General features: G+C 39.9%; 1 protein-coding gene across 3 annotated transcripts in view; it reads left to right on the forward strand.

Annotated features, from left to right (window-relative positions):
• ERCC6 (ERCC excision repair 6, chromatin remodeling factor) overlaps positions 1-15,724 on the forward strand; it is a 71,571-nt gene that overhangs the window by 42,895 nt on the left and 12,952 nt on the right. For all 3 annotated transcript variants that reach the window (XM_081561484.1, XM_081561476.1, XM_081561492.1), the window contains exons 9-12: positions 9,632-9,802; positions 10,306-10,482; positions 13,849-13,965; positions 15,050-15,145. In XM_081561484.1, the coding sequence (XP_081417610.1) occupies positions 9,632-9,802; positions 10,306-10,482; positions 13,849-13,965; positions 15,050-15,145 (561 nt within the window). The remainder of the gene's footprint in view (positions 1-9,631; positions 9,803-10,305; positions 10,483-13,848; positions 13,966-15,049; positions 15,146-15,724) is intronic.

Below are 15,724 nucleotides of genomic sequence, written 5' to 3' on the forward strand. Positions count from 1 at the left end.
GTTCTTGTCCAGTGAAACACAAGCCTGATACCCTGAGTGGGACCAGAAATCAAGGGCCCTGTGCAATAGTTAACTGGCTGGATTTGAGGCATTACTGGCTTTAAACAGTTTTAGGAAAGTAGGTACAAAATGTAATTCATATTTTAATCAGTAAAAGCATTTGTTAACATACTTTAAAATGTGTTTTTAATGAGCAAAAGAACAGCCTGCCATTTTGAGATTTTCGTTATTTGTGTTATTGCCTTTTAGTTAATTAAGTTGCTTTTTGTTCTCTGAATCCTTGATTGCCATTTAAGTATAAACACTGTTCTTTAAAGGTGGCATTTCTTCACTTGCTTGTTTTAACAACATTGTCAAAAAGGAAGTTTATCGTCTGTTCTTCTATGGGTAGCATAGATAGCTTGCTGCTGCTGCTGCTGCTGCTAAGTTGCTTCAGTCGTGTCCGACTCTGTGTGACCCCATAGACAGCAGCCCACCAGGCTCCCCCGTCCCCAGGATTCTCCAGGCAAGAACACTGGAGTGGGTTGCCATTTCCTTCTCCAGTGCATGAAAGTGAAAAGTGAAAGTGAAGTCGCTCAGTCATGTCTGATTCTTAGCGACCCCATAGACTGCAGCCTACCAGGCTCCTCTGTCCATGGGATTTTCGAGGCAAGAGTACCTGAGTGGGTTGCCATTGCCTTCTCCAGCATAGATAGCTTGTATTATGCTTTTTTAAATTCTCGTTTCTGTCTACCATCTAGACTGTAAGCTCTGCAGAGTGGAGACTATGTCTTCATCATTTTTGTATCCCAAGTGCCCCTATAGCTGAATAGATGATAATTACACATTTTCACTGGGGTTTGCAGGTTACTCTGTAGATGAGCAGTGGCAGTTTGTTATGAGTTCTTCTCTGCTGATTTTCATAGCTCTTGAGTGAGGTCTTCATGCCCTCATGAAAGCAGTGCCAGCTGAGAGGGCTGGTGAATGTTTGCCTTGCTGAGTTAAGTACATGTGAGCCACTAAGCTCCAATGTCTTTGTAATTCTGCCAAGACCCCCTTTCCTCCAAATTCCCATTTGTTCATGATCGTGAGTAAGCAAAGCTTTTGATAGAAGTGAAACAGGAGTATCTATAATTTGGTAGCTCAGGTTTGCTGAGGTGGAATCTTACTTTTACTAGCTGTTGTTGAAACCAGCTGACTTTGCCCTGAATTTTAAACGATAAATGGAAAACAAGTGAGTTGAAATAATTAATGAAGTGAGGTAAGCGTTTTTAAAAGTTTTTAAAAAGTGTTTTTTTAGCAGCATGAAAATAAGTTTCAGTCATTTTTCTAGTCAAACTGAATTGTTGTAACTATCTTGTTATCACTCTTGTAAAATATTTTTGATTCCTTTTTCACTTCATTATCTTTCGACATTTCTTAATGTTTTGTATTGCAGAATCCTGCACTAGAATTCATTAGTTGATGGCGGATCTTTAAAAAGCACATTTTTCACATGTTCCTCTTTATCCTTTTATTTTCTTCTGTGCTTTTTCTGTTACACCTTCACCATATCATGGTCCACTTGTATTTCCTCTGTTAGCCTGAAAAGCAGCCTTCATGCAAATGAAATACATTGACTAATGAATGGAAATAGAATTGACATTGGTCAGTGCCTCTGTTGACGAGTCTTGCTTCCTTAACTTGCTTGGAGGGCAAACAAAACCTTAAAGAACAGATTATTCACTTTTTTTACAGTGATCTGCACCTTCTGAGATGTCTGGTGATGCACAGATACATGCATACATATAATTATTCATAATTTTTCTAGTGCTTAATTGTTTACTGAGAACTTTTAATTTGAAAGTTTCTTAAGTTTTGAGGAAAAGTAAGGAGGCTTGTGTTTTTACTCTATTAACTCTTTGTACAGTTCCTTTTCCGTTATAAAGTAACTCATATCTCTAAAGATGTAAGCTGTTATGCAAAAGATTGAAAAGGTGTTTTTCTGTATCTTTCAAACCATACTATCCACTTAGAAACACAGTTTATTATTAATATTAGTATCAGTTTATTATTTGTGATAATAACATATTGAAAATGTGTTAGTTTCTCTGCACAGGCCTTGTTTCCATTTCTGGAAACAAAATTCCTTGTTTCTGAACATTTCCATATCAGAACTCTGGCTTCTGGATTAAAACACTGAGTAGCATCTGATCCTTCTGCTTCTTCCTTTTGTATTTGTTTTGTGTGTACAGATCGTTGTTAGCACCCATGCACACTTGTTGGCTAACAGGTGTATGTTAAATTGCAACAGAGTTTACATTTCTTAATCACACTTCAAATATCCTGCAAGTGCTGTTCTGTCCTCTAAGCCAGCATTTGATGTCTCACTTCCTTTCCATCCTGTAGGCTGAAATTTCTCTTTTCCATGGGGAAACATTCTGTGCCCACTGGCTGCCCTGTCTAAATATGATGGCAGCACTCTGGTATAGGGACATTCAGTGCGGGAGAAAATAGGGAAGGGAAGAGAATTTCTCTTTGGGAAGCTTAACAGCGTAATAATGCCAGAATTATTTATTATTCAGTAGATTATTCTTATTTTTCTAAAGATTTGTTGTAACTGGCAGATGTTAAACTTTGAAAATTTTGAAAGTTTTTCATTTAGAGAATAGATATCAAATGATCAAACAATTTCTAATGGAGCTTATCTATCATTTTTCTTCCCTAAATTGCCTTTTAGCTTCCCACCTCTCTCACCATGTGATCCTATATTATCTTTGTTAATATTCTCTTTGGTCGACAGCATAATTTTGAATTATCAAATGCATACTCAGCAACCATGCAAAAAAAATATGTGGCCAATATTTTCAATCAAATGATCAAATCAGATAACATTTTCAGGCTCTGAATCTCCTTTAATGGTCAGTTGAAATCTCATTTACTAGGAATGTAGGATTTTCCTTTTCTCATTATGTTTTATGATCCCTTTTTCTAATGGAGAGAAACTTGATATGTAAGTTGATTAATCTTTATTTGTTGAATAACTGTAAATACAATATTGTAGGTATGTGATGTTATTTGGGTTGCGAAAAATGGTTATGATGTTTCTAACTGGCCTTGGAAAACCATTTTCTTGGGGAAAGAAAATACATGAAAAGATAATAAAAGAAGACAGTTTTATAATACTCATCTCATAACTCACAGCAGGTGGTGGCATCTTTAGCACTGTGTTGTAAAGTTTATTTAATTATTAAGGACCGTTTTTTCAATTTGTTGGAAGATGTCTAGTGAGAAATGTCTTGCTTATATTCTGAAATGGTTGTCACTTTAAAGCCCTCTCACCTTTCCCTGCTTTTTAGGATATGGTAATACTGTGGAATAGTTTTAATATTAATAATTCAAAGAGATTTATCATTTTGATCCATTCATGATATTTAGAGCCATAGGATTAGGAAATGCAGCAGTGGCATAAAGATTTAAAGGCATAAATTTTATAATTACCAGCCAGGGCTTGAATCTTGGATATTCCATTTTATAGCTTTGTGACCTGGGGCAAGTTGCTCAGCTTCTCTGAGCCTTGTTTGAACTCCTGACAATGGGTATTTTTTTTTTTAGTAATTTTTTGAGAATTTGTTGGGTTCATATGGGTGCACAATAAACTTAGTGTGCCCCCCAGCATATAATGTTTCTTCAGGTAATTCCTACTGTTGAAAACAAAGAATATGGTAGGCCTCTTCATCTCAGTACTTGAGAAAAGACATTCTGATGTTTCTGATTGATGCAATATAATTATACTTGAGATAGAAAGTTCTCACTCACTTTATCAAAAATATTCACAATCCTTCACCTGTAGACCTTGTTCACCTTGTGTCTAGGTACATTGGCTCCAAATGGATACAGTGAAATAGAATGTTAAAATTCTTTTTTGGGAAAGGCAGGGTGTGACCAAAGAACAGACCATACAAGGATGCGGCCATCTGGCACAACTGCCATCACACGTTGTTTAAAAAGGCCCATTTTCTGAAACGCTAGCATGAAAAGACTTGGCTTTTAAAAGCTAGGAGTCAAGAAAAAATATAGCAAAAGTAGAAAAGGACCACATGGTCCCTCAAGCATCCTAAATATTTCAGATCCACTCCAAGTACAGAAATTATAACACAAAGTGATGTTAGTTCCTATTAACTTTCGAGACGGCATATACACCTTATACAAGAAATGATAGATGCTACCCTTGTTCTGTAAGGGATATTGTAAAATTATGTTGCTGGGGCCCTTTTTTTCTTCATTGTCAGCACAAATCCTTGTTTATTAAAGATTTAGCTTGAAGGAAATTTTAATTAATTACAGGTGCAGTAAATTCTGCCTGGGAAGCTGCCGGGCTGTGTTCCTGTGAATGGCCTTCATGTGCCTGTGCTCCTCTCGGCTCTCCCCGCTGCCTGACAGTGTGATTTATGGCTGTTGTTTTCCACCAGTCCACTGTTTGCCCTCTAGGAGGGATTGGTCTCCTGAGCCTCCATAATAACAGCAGCACTTTCACAGACATCTTTTAATGACAGCAGCACTGCATTCAGTAAGTCAGGCTAATTGCAGATGTAACCTATTAATTGCAAAAACTAGGAGAGGTTACATATTTTACAAGCTTTTAATTTGGAAACCGCCCGAGATGATTTGTCTTAAGTGTTTGGATAGAGACCTCCATAATATTCAACAATTCGCCATTATTGAAACTCCAGTCTAGGAAGTTACAGAATTCTGAGATTGAGTCAGGTGAAAACAAATAGTCTTAGATGTGTTTTTACCCAGTGGCTGTTAAGTAGAGGTTATGTTTTCAATGCAGACGTTCAGCAAATTTCTTACTCTTTTTATAAAAGCATCTTTGATTCTTACTCATCATCATACATCTTTCTGAATATGGTAGAAAATTTGTATTTCTATAGCTATAGCTTAAATCACAGAATTTTCCAAATAAGTTTCAATTCTTAGACATGCCCATGAAGCTAAGCATCACTCCAGTGGTGCGTAACTGGGAGGCTTGGCATCCCACTTGTTTAACTGTGGTAGAGGGATGTCCAGAGTGCAGTTCAGGGTGGTGTTCCTTGGAGTGTAGTGGAATGATGGTGGTGAGTTGGTGAATTCAGCAGCTAGGAGTTCCAAGGTCATGAACAAGTGGACCCACATGGGGCAGAGTTTGGCTGTGATGCAGTGGACACTTTATAAATGTGAGTGGTAATTTCACTTCTGCTGTATTTCAGGCCCCAAACAGTTGTTGTTTTCCTCTCCCATTTCTCTCTGTGCACACAGCTCCATGCCTGGAACTCAGGACACAGGGCATGGCTGTGTGTCCATTTGCTCTTGTCCCTCACCCTGTCTGCTTCATGATTTCTAGCAGCCACTGCTCTCCCAGGAGGAGGGGGAGATGGGGATAGAGTTGCGATGGCTGCCTGCTCAGAATTCCAGTGGAAAATTAAGATGCAGAGGAGCTGTTGCAATCACCTCTGGCTTCTGAAAATCTCAGCGCTGGTGGGATGAGTGCAAGGTGGAGCAGTGTATCCCTGGACAGCTTGCATGTCTACGCTGGACACTCGGTGCCATGGTGGGGCCCAAGGCCATGGATAGCATTGTGGTTAGGGAGAAGTGGGTGGAGGAGAGGCAGTGCATTCATCATAAGGTACCCAAAAAATAGTCAGAAAATGGTTAAATCAGGTCTGGCCTCTGTGCAGTTTTGTACAGGCACTGAAACTCATGAATAGGGAGAAGGTACAGCAGTGTCATATTAATGATACAGCTCTCACTTGTCGAACCTTTACTAGTACCAGGTATTATAGCTCTTACCTCTGAAGTTTTAGGTGAGCCCTGAGGTGTGTATGATGTAAGAGAGTTTCTCCCTCTTTTCCTCTTTCAAAATTTGCTTGGTCAGTGTTACACCCTTTATATTCTATTCTTGTTTATTAAAATAATATTTTTGAAGATGTTGAGTTTATAAAATTTATATGATTATGATTATATGAATGATTGTATTAGTATTCCTAATATTTAGCGATTCTTCTCCTCTGATGCCTTATTCGCTTAATATAGTGCTAAACTTTTATTTATAAAGCAATGGATATCTAGTGAGGGGTACATGTGAGTATGTTGCTTCTGTCAGTTTTGAAAACAGGGTTTTGTAGTCTTCTGGTTCTGTATTTTGGAGCCATTTAAATCACAGAGTTGATACCTACTTCACTTATAAAACCCTTGGGTCTAGTAGACTTCTGGTGGGAAAAGTTTAACATTGTTTTCAAGTCTTTAAGTGCGGGTCTGATTGGTTTGTCTCATTTTTCTTGGGTGCATTTTGGTAATTTATTTATTTTTAGTAAGCGTCCTCTGTCAGGTTTCAGATGGCATTAAATTGCACACTGCATTGGCTGATATTTTGTGTTCACTGCCTCTGTGGTGACTCTAACGTTTCACTCTAACGTTGCCATGTTAGTCTGTTCTTCAGGCTGACTTTACAGAAGTCTTTCTCTTTTGGGGTCTTTGCAAAGAGCTGTTTACATGTTTTCTCTATCAGTTCTACGAAGTTTTGTCCTTCAGCTTCACTAATTTTTGTTTTTATCTTACTGTCTCACTGTCCCTTTTTCACCTCTTGCTATGGCTGCTTGGTTTGATTTCAGCCTCAGCAGGGTGTGAGGAATGAGGACCTTTATGTGGGCTGAGGCTCTGCTGAGAGTTGTCAAAATGAGCTCACTGATGGCGAGCCTCAGATCCTTTGTATCCTAACTTTTAAATTTTCAGTTGCCTTTAGTCTTCCTCTGTCTTAACTGTTGAATTCTAAGAAGCTGTGGCCGTGTCCCACAGGTTTTTGTTTGCATTTCCTTGGTATATCTTTAAAGTTCCCGTGTACGTAATTCTCAGTGCCAGTCTAGGTTTTGGCCATACTCTCCTAGTGGAAAATGTCACTGCTGTCAGCCCAACTGTCACATGGCAACCCCAAAATAAACGTTAGGTGTGAAGTTTAGTTTTTTTAAGTTTTGTTGCTCAGTTGTGTCCGACTCTTTGCGACCCCATGGACTGTAGTCCACCAGGCTCCTCTGTCCACAGGATTTTTCCAGGCAAGAGTACTGGAGTGGGTTGCCATTTCCTTCTCCAGTTAGATCTGAAACCACCTATCTATTTCCTGTTCCTTTCTTTCCCTGACAGTGGTTTGATAGTCCTACAATCTGTTTCTTTTCTGATATTTATGCCAAAGACACACGACTAAACCACCACCACAAGAGCAGCTATTAGGGCTTCCCAGTGAGAGTCAGACACGACTGAGCGACTTCACTTTCACTTTTCACTTTCATGCATTGGAGAAGGAAATGGCAACCCACTCCAGTGTTCTTGCCTGAAGAATCCCAGGGATGGGGGAGCCTGGTGGGCTTCCGTCTATGGGGTCGCACAGAGTCGGCCACGACTGAAGCGACTTAGCAGCAGTAGCAGCAGTGTTAAAGAATCTGCATGCCAAGGAGGAGACCCGAGTTCTGTCCCTGGGTTGGGAAGATTCCTGGAAAAGGAAATGGCAAGCCACTCCAGTACTGTTGCTTGGGAAATCCCATGGACAGAGGAGCCTGGTGGGCTGCAGTCCATGGGGTCACAAACAGTTGGACACGACTTAGCGACTGAATGGCAGCAGCAGCTATTAATCAGTAAATGGGCTTACGTTTTTTGCAAATGTACTTTAGCCTGTTTTCTGTCATGGTAAAGAATTGAACGGTATTCATTACCTATGTACACCCCATTCTACCCTTGGATAAGGGATTTTTTTTTTTAGTACACTCTTACTTTTCTCCTGTTCTCACTCTTGGTTGTTAAACTGGACTTGTAGTAATGCAAAAATAGATCCTTTTTATGTGTGTGTATATATATATATATTTTAGATCCTTTCTTAACAGTTTCATTAGTATTTAAAACAATATTTTAATGTTTAATTATTGTTGTAATAATTTGATTGGTAAGTATATTACATGTAATCTTCCCTTAAAAATAGTTTCTTTCATAGTTAAGTAAGAGGCAGTGTTGCCTAATGCTTAGTTAATACTAGCTCTGGAATCGGCTTCTTTTTTACACTCAAATCCCGCTCCACCACTTCCCAGCTCTGTGACCTGATAATATTATTTACTCTCCCTAAGCCACAGTTCTGTCATCTGTAAGTTGGGGTTAGTAAGGACCTCTGTCCTTCTCAGAGGTGCTGTGAGCTCCCCATCTGTGCTGAGCCTCGGGTGGGAGCTCTGCTGTCTGCTCTAATGCAGAGTGTGGAGTCCTCAGCACCCCTCTTCTCCCACCAGGCAGAGGGACCACGTTCTTCTAGTGACAGCACCCCTGCACCAGCTGGATGTAGCATGCCGTTGCTAGGCCATCTCCTGCTGGTTTATTTTTTGTCCTTGCCTGTCTAAAGGTGGAATTTATTTTTTTTCTGGAAAGCATGACTGCTAATTTGGATCAGTGCGGAATTCCAGAGTCTTTGCTTTCTCCTTAGAATTATGGAAAGATTTTCTCTTTGCTCTCTGACATTTTTAGTGTCGCAGAAAGATACTCAACACAGGTAGAGTCCTTTTCTTCTGAAGGGAATCTTTTTTAAAAATCTGTTTTGTTCTAATTAGAAGCTATAGCATTTCTCTTGTTTGTCTTTATTTTTGGAATTCAGACATCTAGTCGGTATATGTCTAGGTGTATGGCTTTTTCAGGGTATCTGCCTGGCACTCAGGAGTGTTTTGCTCCATGGGCTCCAGTCTCTTCTCAGAATTTTTTGGTATCATTTTAAAAAATCACTTCTTTTAATCCCTTGTACTCTGTCGTCCTTGAATTCATGTTACACATCGTTAGAGCTCCTGGATTTGTCCTTCTTGTCGCCTTGACTTTTCCTTCATTTTCTTGCTTTTGTTTTAAAATAATAAATCATTTTTCATCTACCTTGTTGTTTTAAGTTTAATATGAAAGTGAAAAGTGAAAGTGAAGTTGCTCATTCGTGTCCGACTTTTTGTGACCCCATGGACGGTAGCCTTCCAGGCTCCTCCATCCATGGGATTTTTCCAGGCAAGAATACTGGAGTGGTTTGCCATTTCCTTTTCCAGGGGATCTTCCCAACCCAGGGATCGAACCCAGGTCTCCTGCACTGTGGGCAGACTCTTTACTGTCTGAGCCACCAGGGAAGCCCAGTTTGATATGGAAGGAAGTTTAATATGGATTAACACAAAGGATATTTTGGAAAAATAAAATTTGGGCAAGTGTTTACGTATTACATCTTTTTCTGGTCTTCTTTGACTCTCTTCCCCCACAATAGTGAATATATTATCAGCATTTACAACTTACAGATTAATGAAGCGTAAAGTAGATTTCCAGTGTGATAATACATAACTAGGTTGTATGTATTGTGTTTATGTACATGTTTATAAAGTGCCTTATATTGTATCATGGTTGAAAGGTTGATTTTAAGAGTCATGCTTGGGATGGGAAGGGGAGAGAAGCTTAAGGAAGGGATATATGTGTGTGTGTGTGTGTGTGTGTGTGTATAAAATTATGGCTGATTCACATTGTATGGCAGAAACCAACACAACATGTATAACAATTATCCTCCAATTAAAAAAAATTGAAAAAACAGTCGTGTTCATTTAACTTATCTAAAACTGGCTTTGCCATTTTGTCATTGTTTTAGGAGAAACTAGTTCGAGACATTGCTCATTGTCACGGGATTTTGATCACTTCTTACTCCTACATTCGACTGATGCAAGATGATATTAGCAGGCATGACTGGCACTATGTGATCTTGGACGAGGGACACAAAATTCGAAATCCAAATGCTGCCATCACCCTTGCTTGCAAACAGGTGTGACCTCTTATAACAAGGGGGGTTTCCAGGTGGATAATATTTCATTGAGAATAAACTCTCTGCTTTTAATAACACACTTAGGGAATCTTTCCTTGTGCTTTTGCATAAGGAGTTTGAAATACACGTTTTGCCTTAATGCTGAACACTTTTTGTCCTTACCCTTAATCATGTTTTCTCAGATTCTAACTGTTGATATTACTGAATGTCTCTTGTACAGATCAGTTGTTAGAGTGTAACCACATGCAACTCGAGTCCATAGTCTTCAACTTGAACGATAAGAAAAATTCTTCCATATATATACATTATCTATGTATATATATTTTTTATCTATATGTAATTGAAGAATTGAAGTTGCATAAAATGTCTACATTTTAGAGGAGACCAAAATGATGTGTAGTTGTGTTAAATGACAGGATTACATGGGAGTGTTTTGGGGTGGGGTTGGTGATCATGTGTTAAAAGGTGAAATTAATAGAAAAGTCCTTTCTTTCCTGTAATAGTTCCGCACACCTCATCGCATCATCCTGTCTGGCTCACCGATGCAGAATAACCTCAGAGAGCTGTGGTCTCTCTTTGACTTCATCTTCCCGGGAAAGCTGGGTACATTGCCTGTGTTTATGGAGCAGTTCTCAGTCCCCATCACCATGGGGGGGTATTCAAACGCCTCCCCGGTACAGGTAATGTATTGGGCAGGTAACCCTTCTGGCATTTTAATACTTAAAACAATCCTACTAAATACTATATACTTTGTAGACAGGTTTTTCAGAATGTAAGGCGAATGGCCCAGCTTATAAAAATCGCAAAGTTATTTTTGCTCAAAAGCACGTAATTTTCCAGATGAGCTTTTAAAAAATCATGTAAAATATTCAAGAGCAGACAGAATTATGAGACAAGAGTGAATTTGTTCTGGACAGCATATAATGGTGCAAATTGGGGTAGTGCATCTTATAAAGTAGTGTAAAAGCTTAGAAAAGGGGAAACCAGGAAAGATTTAAGAAGACATATGTCCCTTAACCTGTTTCTGGGAAAACAGGCTGGAAAGAGTGGAGCCAGGTTAGAGCAACCATTTGCATGCAGCTCCTCTGTATGGCCACAGGCAATGAAGAGACATGTTTGACTCAACTGGAGATGCTCGTGGGGGAGTTGCAGGAAAGCTGTGGATGCTGGCAGTGGGGTCTTGAAGGGAGGCAGAAACGCTTAGGCAGGGAAAAGCCACTGAAGGTGTCTGAGCAGGAGGCTGGGAACAGCTGTGCTCGGAGGGTTCCTCAGGCTGCGGGTAGCTGTGGGAGGGAGGCTGGCTTTGAGGAACCTGCTGGTGGTGCTGGGAGTGAGGGTGAGGAGAGCCTGGACCTGGTTGTGGGTGGTGGTCCTGAGAGAAGAAGGTGGAGAGCAAGAGTCCCAGGTGGCATTTTTAGACAGAACAAATGAGATGTGGAGGTGGATAAGGAAACTGATAAAGGAAATTGGGTGGAGGAGACAGGACGAGCTCTACTGCAGCTGACCCCTGAGGTTTCAGGCCTGAGTGACTGATACAGTGGGATTGTCACACACAGCAACATCAGGAGGTGAGGCCAACTGGAGGGCAGTTTGTGGCATTTGGGGGCAGAGTCTCTGCACAGCCCTCGGGCGGGGCCTGTACCTGCCAGGTTATAACAGAAATAAAGCCTACCACCAAAAGAGGTGGTCACATATTTTGAAATATTAAAACTAGAAAAAGGACGTTAGATCTTTAAAATTGGAGGACTATCGAATACCATTTTAATACCTTTAAAAATTTGAGATTAAATGAGTTTTGATCTTCCGTTAACTTTTATAAAAGCTCTCTTCCTCCACTGAGTCCCCATTATCCTTTAGGAATCCTAACTTTTGGTTTTTTTTCCTAACTTTTCATTTTGGAATAATTTCAAACTTAAGAGAAAGTTGCAAGAATTGTGAAAAGAACCCCTGTATACTCTTCACCCAGATTCACTGGTTTTTAGCATTTTGCTGACATTTTGCCATATTTGCGTTATTTTTCCTTCCCACCCTCTCCCCTACCTCCCACATACGCACAGAGTTTATCTTTTTTTTTCTGAATCATGTAAGTTGCAGACACTATACCCCTTTCCTCTACATCCTTCAGTTGTATTTACTAAAAACAGAGATGTCTTTATAACCATAGTGTAAACATCCACATCAGGAGACAATTTGTAGCAGTGATGTAATTCTGTTATTTAATCTGTGTGTCATTCACATTGTGTCAGTTGTTCCAATAATTCCCATGTCTCTTCAGTTTTCTTTCATCTGACATAGTTCCTCTAATCTTTCTTCTGCCTGCATGACTTGACATTTTTGAAGACCACAGGCCTGTTATTTTGTGAAATGTGCCTTACCTTGGGTTTGTCTTTCCCTTCTTCATGATTGAAATCAGGTTACACATTATTGGCAAGAATATTCTAGAAATGATGTTTCTCAGTGTTCCATTCCTATCTGGAGGCACATGCTGTGGGTTTATCCCTTCATTGGTGGTGGTCTGATTACTTGGGTAGGGTGATGAGTGGGCCAGATTTCTTAAACTCTTTGAAGTTACCTCTTCTTCTGTATAGTTGATAAGTCACGGGGGAATACTTTGAGATGATGTAAATATAGTCTTGTTTCTTCCTTGAAGTCTTTGTTTCAGAAGTTTGTGCACTTGTCTTTTTTTTCCTTTTTTACATTGTAAAGTCCTTGGGAGCAAGGGTGTTGCTATTATTTGCTCCTTTTTGTTTAAGACCATCAGTTCAGTTCAGTTGCTCAGTCATGTCCTACTCTTTGTGACCCCATGGACTGCAGCACACCCAGCTTCCCTGTCCATCACCAACTCCTGGACTCAGACTCATGTCCATTGAGTCGGTGATGCCATAGTTGCCATTCTTGGGTAGCTCAGACGGTAAACAACTCACCTACCAATGCAGAAGACATAAGAGAAATGGATTCGATCCCTGGGTCGGGAAGATCTTCTGGAGGAGGGTATGGTAACCCACTCCAGTATTCTTGCCTGGAGAATCCCGTGGACAGAGCAGCCTGCGGGCTACAATCCATAGGGTTTCTAAGAGTTGGACATGACTAAATCGATTTAGCACACATACAGACTTGAGTGAGGTGTTCTTAGGATGTTTTTAAGTGTTTTCTTTTCTACCATGTTAATTTTTTAACATGAATTTTTCTGTATTTATATATTATGGTCAAGCTCTTTTTATTATTCATTTTGCCGATAACTTCTTTAAGCTTTGGTTGGAGATTTTCTTGTTCCATTAACTAGTATATAGTAGGTTGTTAAGCCTATTTAGATTTTTTTAAGTGTCAATAATTTATTGAATTCTTTGTTTGCCTTTAAGTGAATTGCAGGGGGAGTGGTTTCCTGTGCTGTGGGTCTTTGTTTTTCTCTGGACAGTTAATACCCATCTCATGTGGCTGTGCTCCATTACAGAGCCATATGCTGCATTTTAGGCTGGAGTGACCTTTCATTTCTGGGATCATAGGGCTTTCCTTGAATTCACGCTCCGAATCTCCTGTGGGCAGTAATCTCTGCTTATTATCTGCTGTTTCCCTTGCTGCGGCGTTTCCCTAGAGTTAGCGTTTGATCTTCAGTTTTGTGAAGTAGCAGCCCCTTTGTGGCCATTGGAGAATATAAGATTATAAACTGAGATTTGTTTGAAAGCAGTTTTTTCCCTGTGGGGGGATGGGGTCAAGCACTGAATAAATCACTACTTTAGGGTTTAAGTATATAACAGTAATTAAATAGAGGTGGAAGAGGGCACAAAATTACCTGGTTGCTCTTTTGTACATTTTTGGTTAGTGAGAAGTTTTTTTTTTTGTTTATTTGTTTTTACTGATCATCTTATGAAAGCTATTGCGTCCTGGAGTATATGGAACTTAAATTTTTCCAAACCATTTTCCAATGGTTTTGTACAACCATTGATATTCTTTTTTAAAAAAGAGTTTAAACTTTGGAATCAATTGTGAGGTAAGAGCAAACGCATTCCTTAGACAGAGTAATTGTTTCCCCTTTTCTCTTACTAAAGGTTAAAACTGCTTATAAGTGTGCCTGCGTCTTACGAGATACCATAAATCCATACCTACTGCGGAGAATGAAGTCGGATGTCAAAATGAGCCTTTCTTTGCCAGATAAAAATGAACAGGTCTGTAAAACCAGGAATTATCAAAACATTCCTAAAGCATGATATACCTGTCATTCTTTGTGCTTTTTCACATATAGAATTGGTGAGGCTAACAGGTGTGGTTGCTGGTGCTATGGGGCAGGTGGGTCTACTGTATACACCTGCCTGTGACATGTGAACCTTCTGGGCTCAGGAGTGACTAGAAGGCGAGAAGAGGTGATCACTGTGCACATTCTTTCAGGGAGTTTTTCCCCTTGGATTTTGGAGCGTCTAAGGCATGGAGCACTGACCTGATGAGGATGAGTAGGTTTTTGGATCTAGTACAAAGATGGAAGGGTTGTCCTGGACTTCACGTAGGGACTTATTGGTCTGAAAATAAAGGAAAATAACCACATGTGGCAGATGAAGAAGTATTGATAGATTATTTTTGAGACTGATGATTAGAAAATCAGGCCTGATAGCTTCAGTTCTATTTTTATTGTTTTTGTTGGATTTTTAAAAAATTCTTTTATTTATTTTAATTGGAGGATAATTACTTTACAATATTGTGATGGTTTTTGCCATACATCAACATGAATCAGAGGTTGAGACAGAGGCAGTGGCATGGAGTGGTAGGCACAGATGGCCGGCAGGGTAGGGGTTGTTGTCAGAGACCAGTCTGGTAATCTTGTGTATGGCTTAGAACTCAGGATAGGGGGTGCCAGGCAACATTTTGGAGCCTGGTTGGGCTTGCTGAAGTGAAGTCTGGGTGAGGGGCTTGCGAGCTGAGAGGGTCTGAGCCCTTAGAGGTTGGCGTGGAGGAATGGCTGCGAACCTGGTCCTGAACTTCCTTGGGAGCAAGAAGCCAGGCTTCAGAGACTCAGAGATAGTGGGGTGGGGACCATGGGGCATGGGGATCACAGGGTGGATCGATGATGGAAATGAAGGGGCTGTGAAGGAGGTACCTGTTCATTGTTCAGCTCTAAGGTGTCTTTTTGTTTTGTTTTGTTTTTAATAAGAGGCACATTGTGAAAATTATATACATCATGCTTGTTTTGATTGGTTGATTTTGTTATTTTGTACTGTTAAATTTTTTTAAGTCTTTTTTTTTTTATTCTCCCCCTAGGTCTTATTTTGCCGTCTTACAGATGAACAACATAAAGTCTACCAAAATTTCATTGATTCCAAAGAAGTTTACAGAATTCTCAATGGAGAGATGCAGGTCAGCCAAGTAATATTAATAGACGATGGAGAGAAAGAACTGTGGGCCAAGAGACATGGGGGAGGAAAGGAAACCAGTACTAGTCAGAGATTCACTATTGTTACCATCTTGAAAACGTTTGGGTGTGAACCTTTACTTCCTTTGAAGCCCTTCCAGAAGTAAGAGAATACACAGTTTGAGAATGCTGCCTTTTTATCTGTACTGCAGCACTGTTACATTTGAACCCAGCACCGTGTGGTCTAGTGGAAAAATGCACTAGACCGTGGGGTCTGTAACGGGGGGTCCTGCAGGGATTGCCAGTCCTACAGGGATTGTCGGTCCTATATAGAATGTCGGGAGCAGCCTGGGGCTGCTGGGTGCATGGAGGAAAAATTATTATTATGCATTTTTGTATAAGTAATAGCATGTTAGTTATTGGCCATACTCAGCAATATATGTGGGTAAATGTCTCTTTATTAGGCTTTAGTCAGAAGCTCCATGTAAACTCTTCAACTTCTTTGTGCTTCAGTATCTTAAAGTATGAACTGTATTTTATTTATTTATTTATTTGACATGTAAAATTCCTTAGTCTTTGGTTCA

Source organism: Giraffa tippelskirchi, chromosome 2, assembly GCF_054371585.1.
Source record: "Giraffa tippelskirchi isolate mGirTip1 chromosome 2, T2T-mGirTip1v1.2.pri, whole genome shotgun sequence".
NCBI lineage: Eukaryota > Metazoa > Chordata > Mammalia > Artiodactyla > Giraffidae > Giraffa > Giraffa tippelskirchi.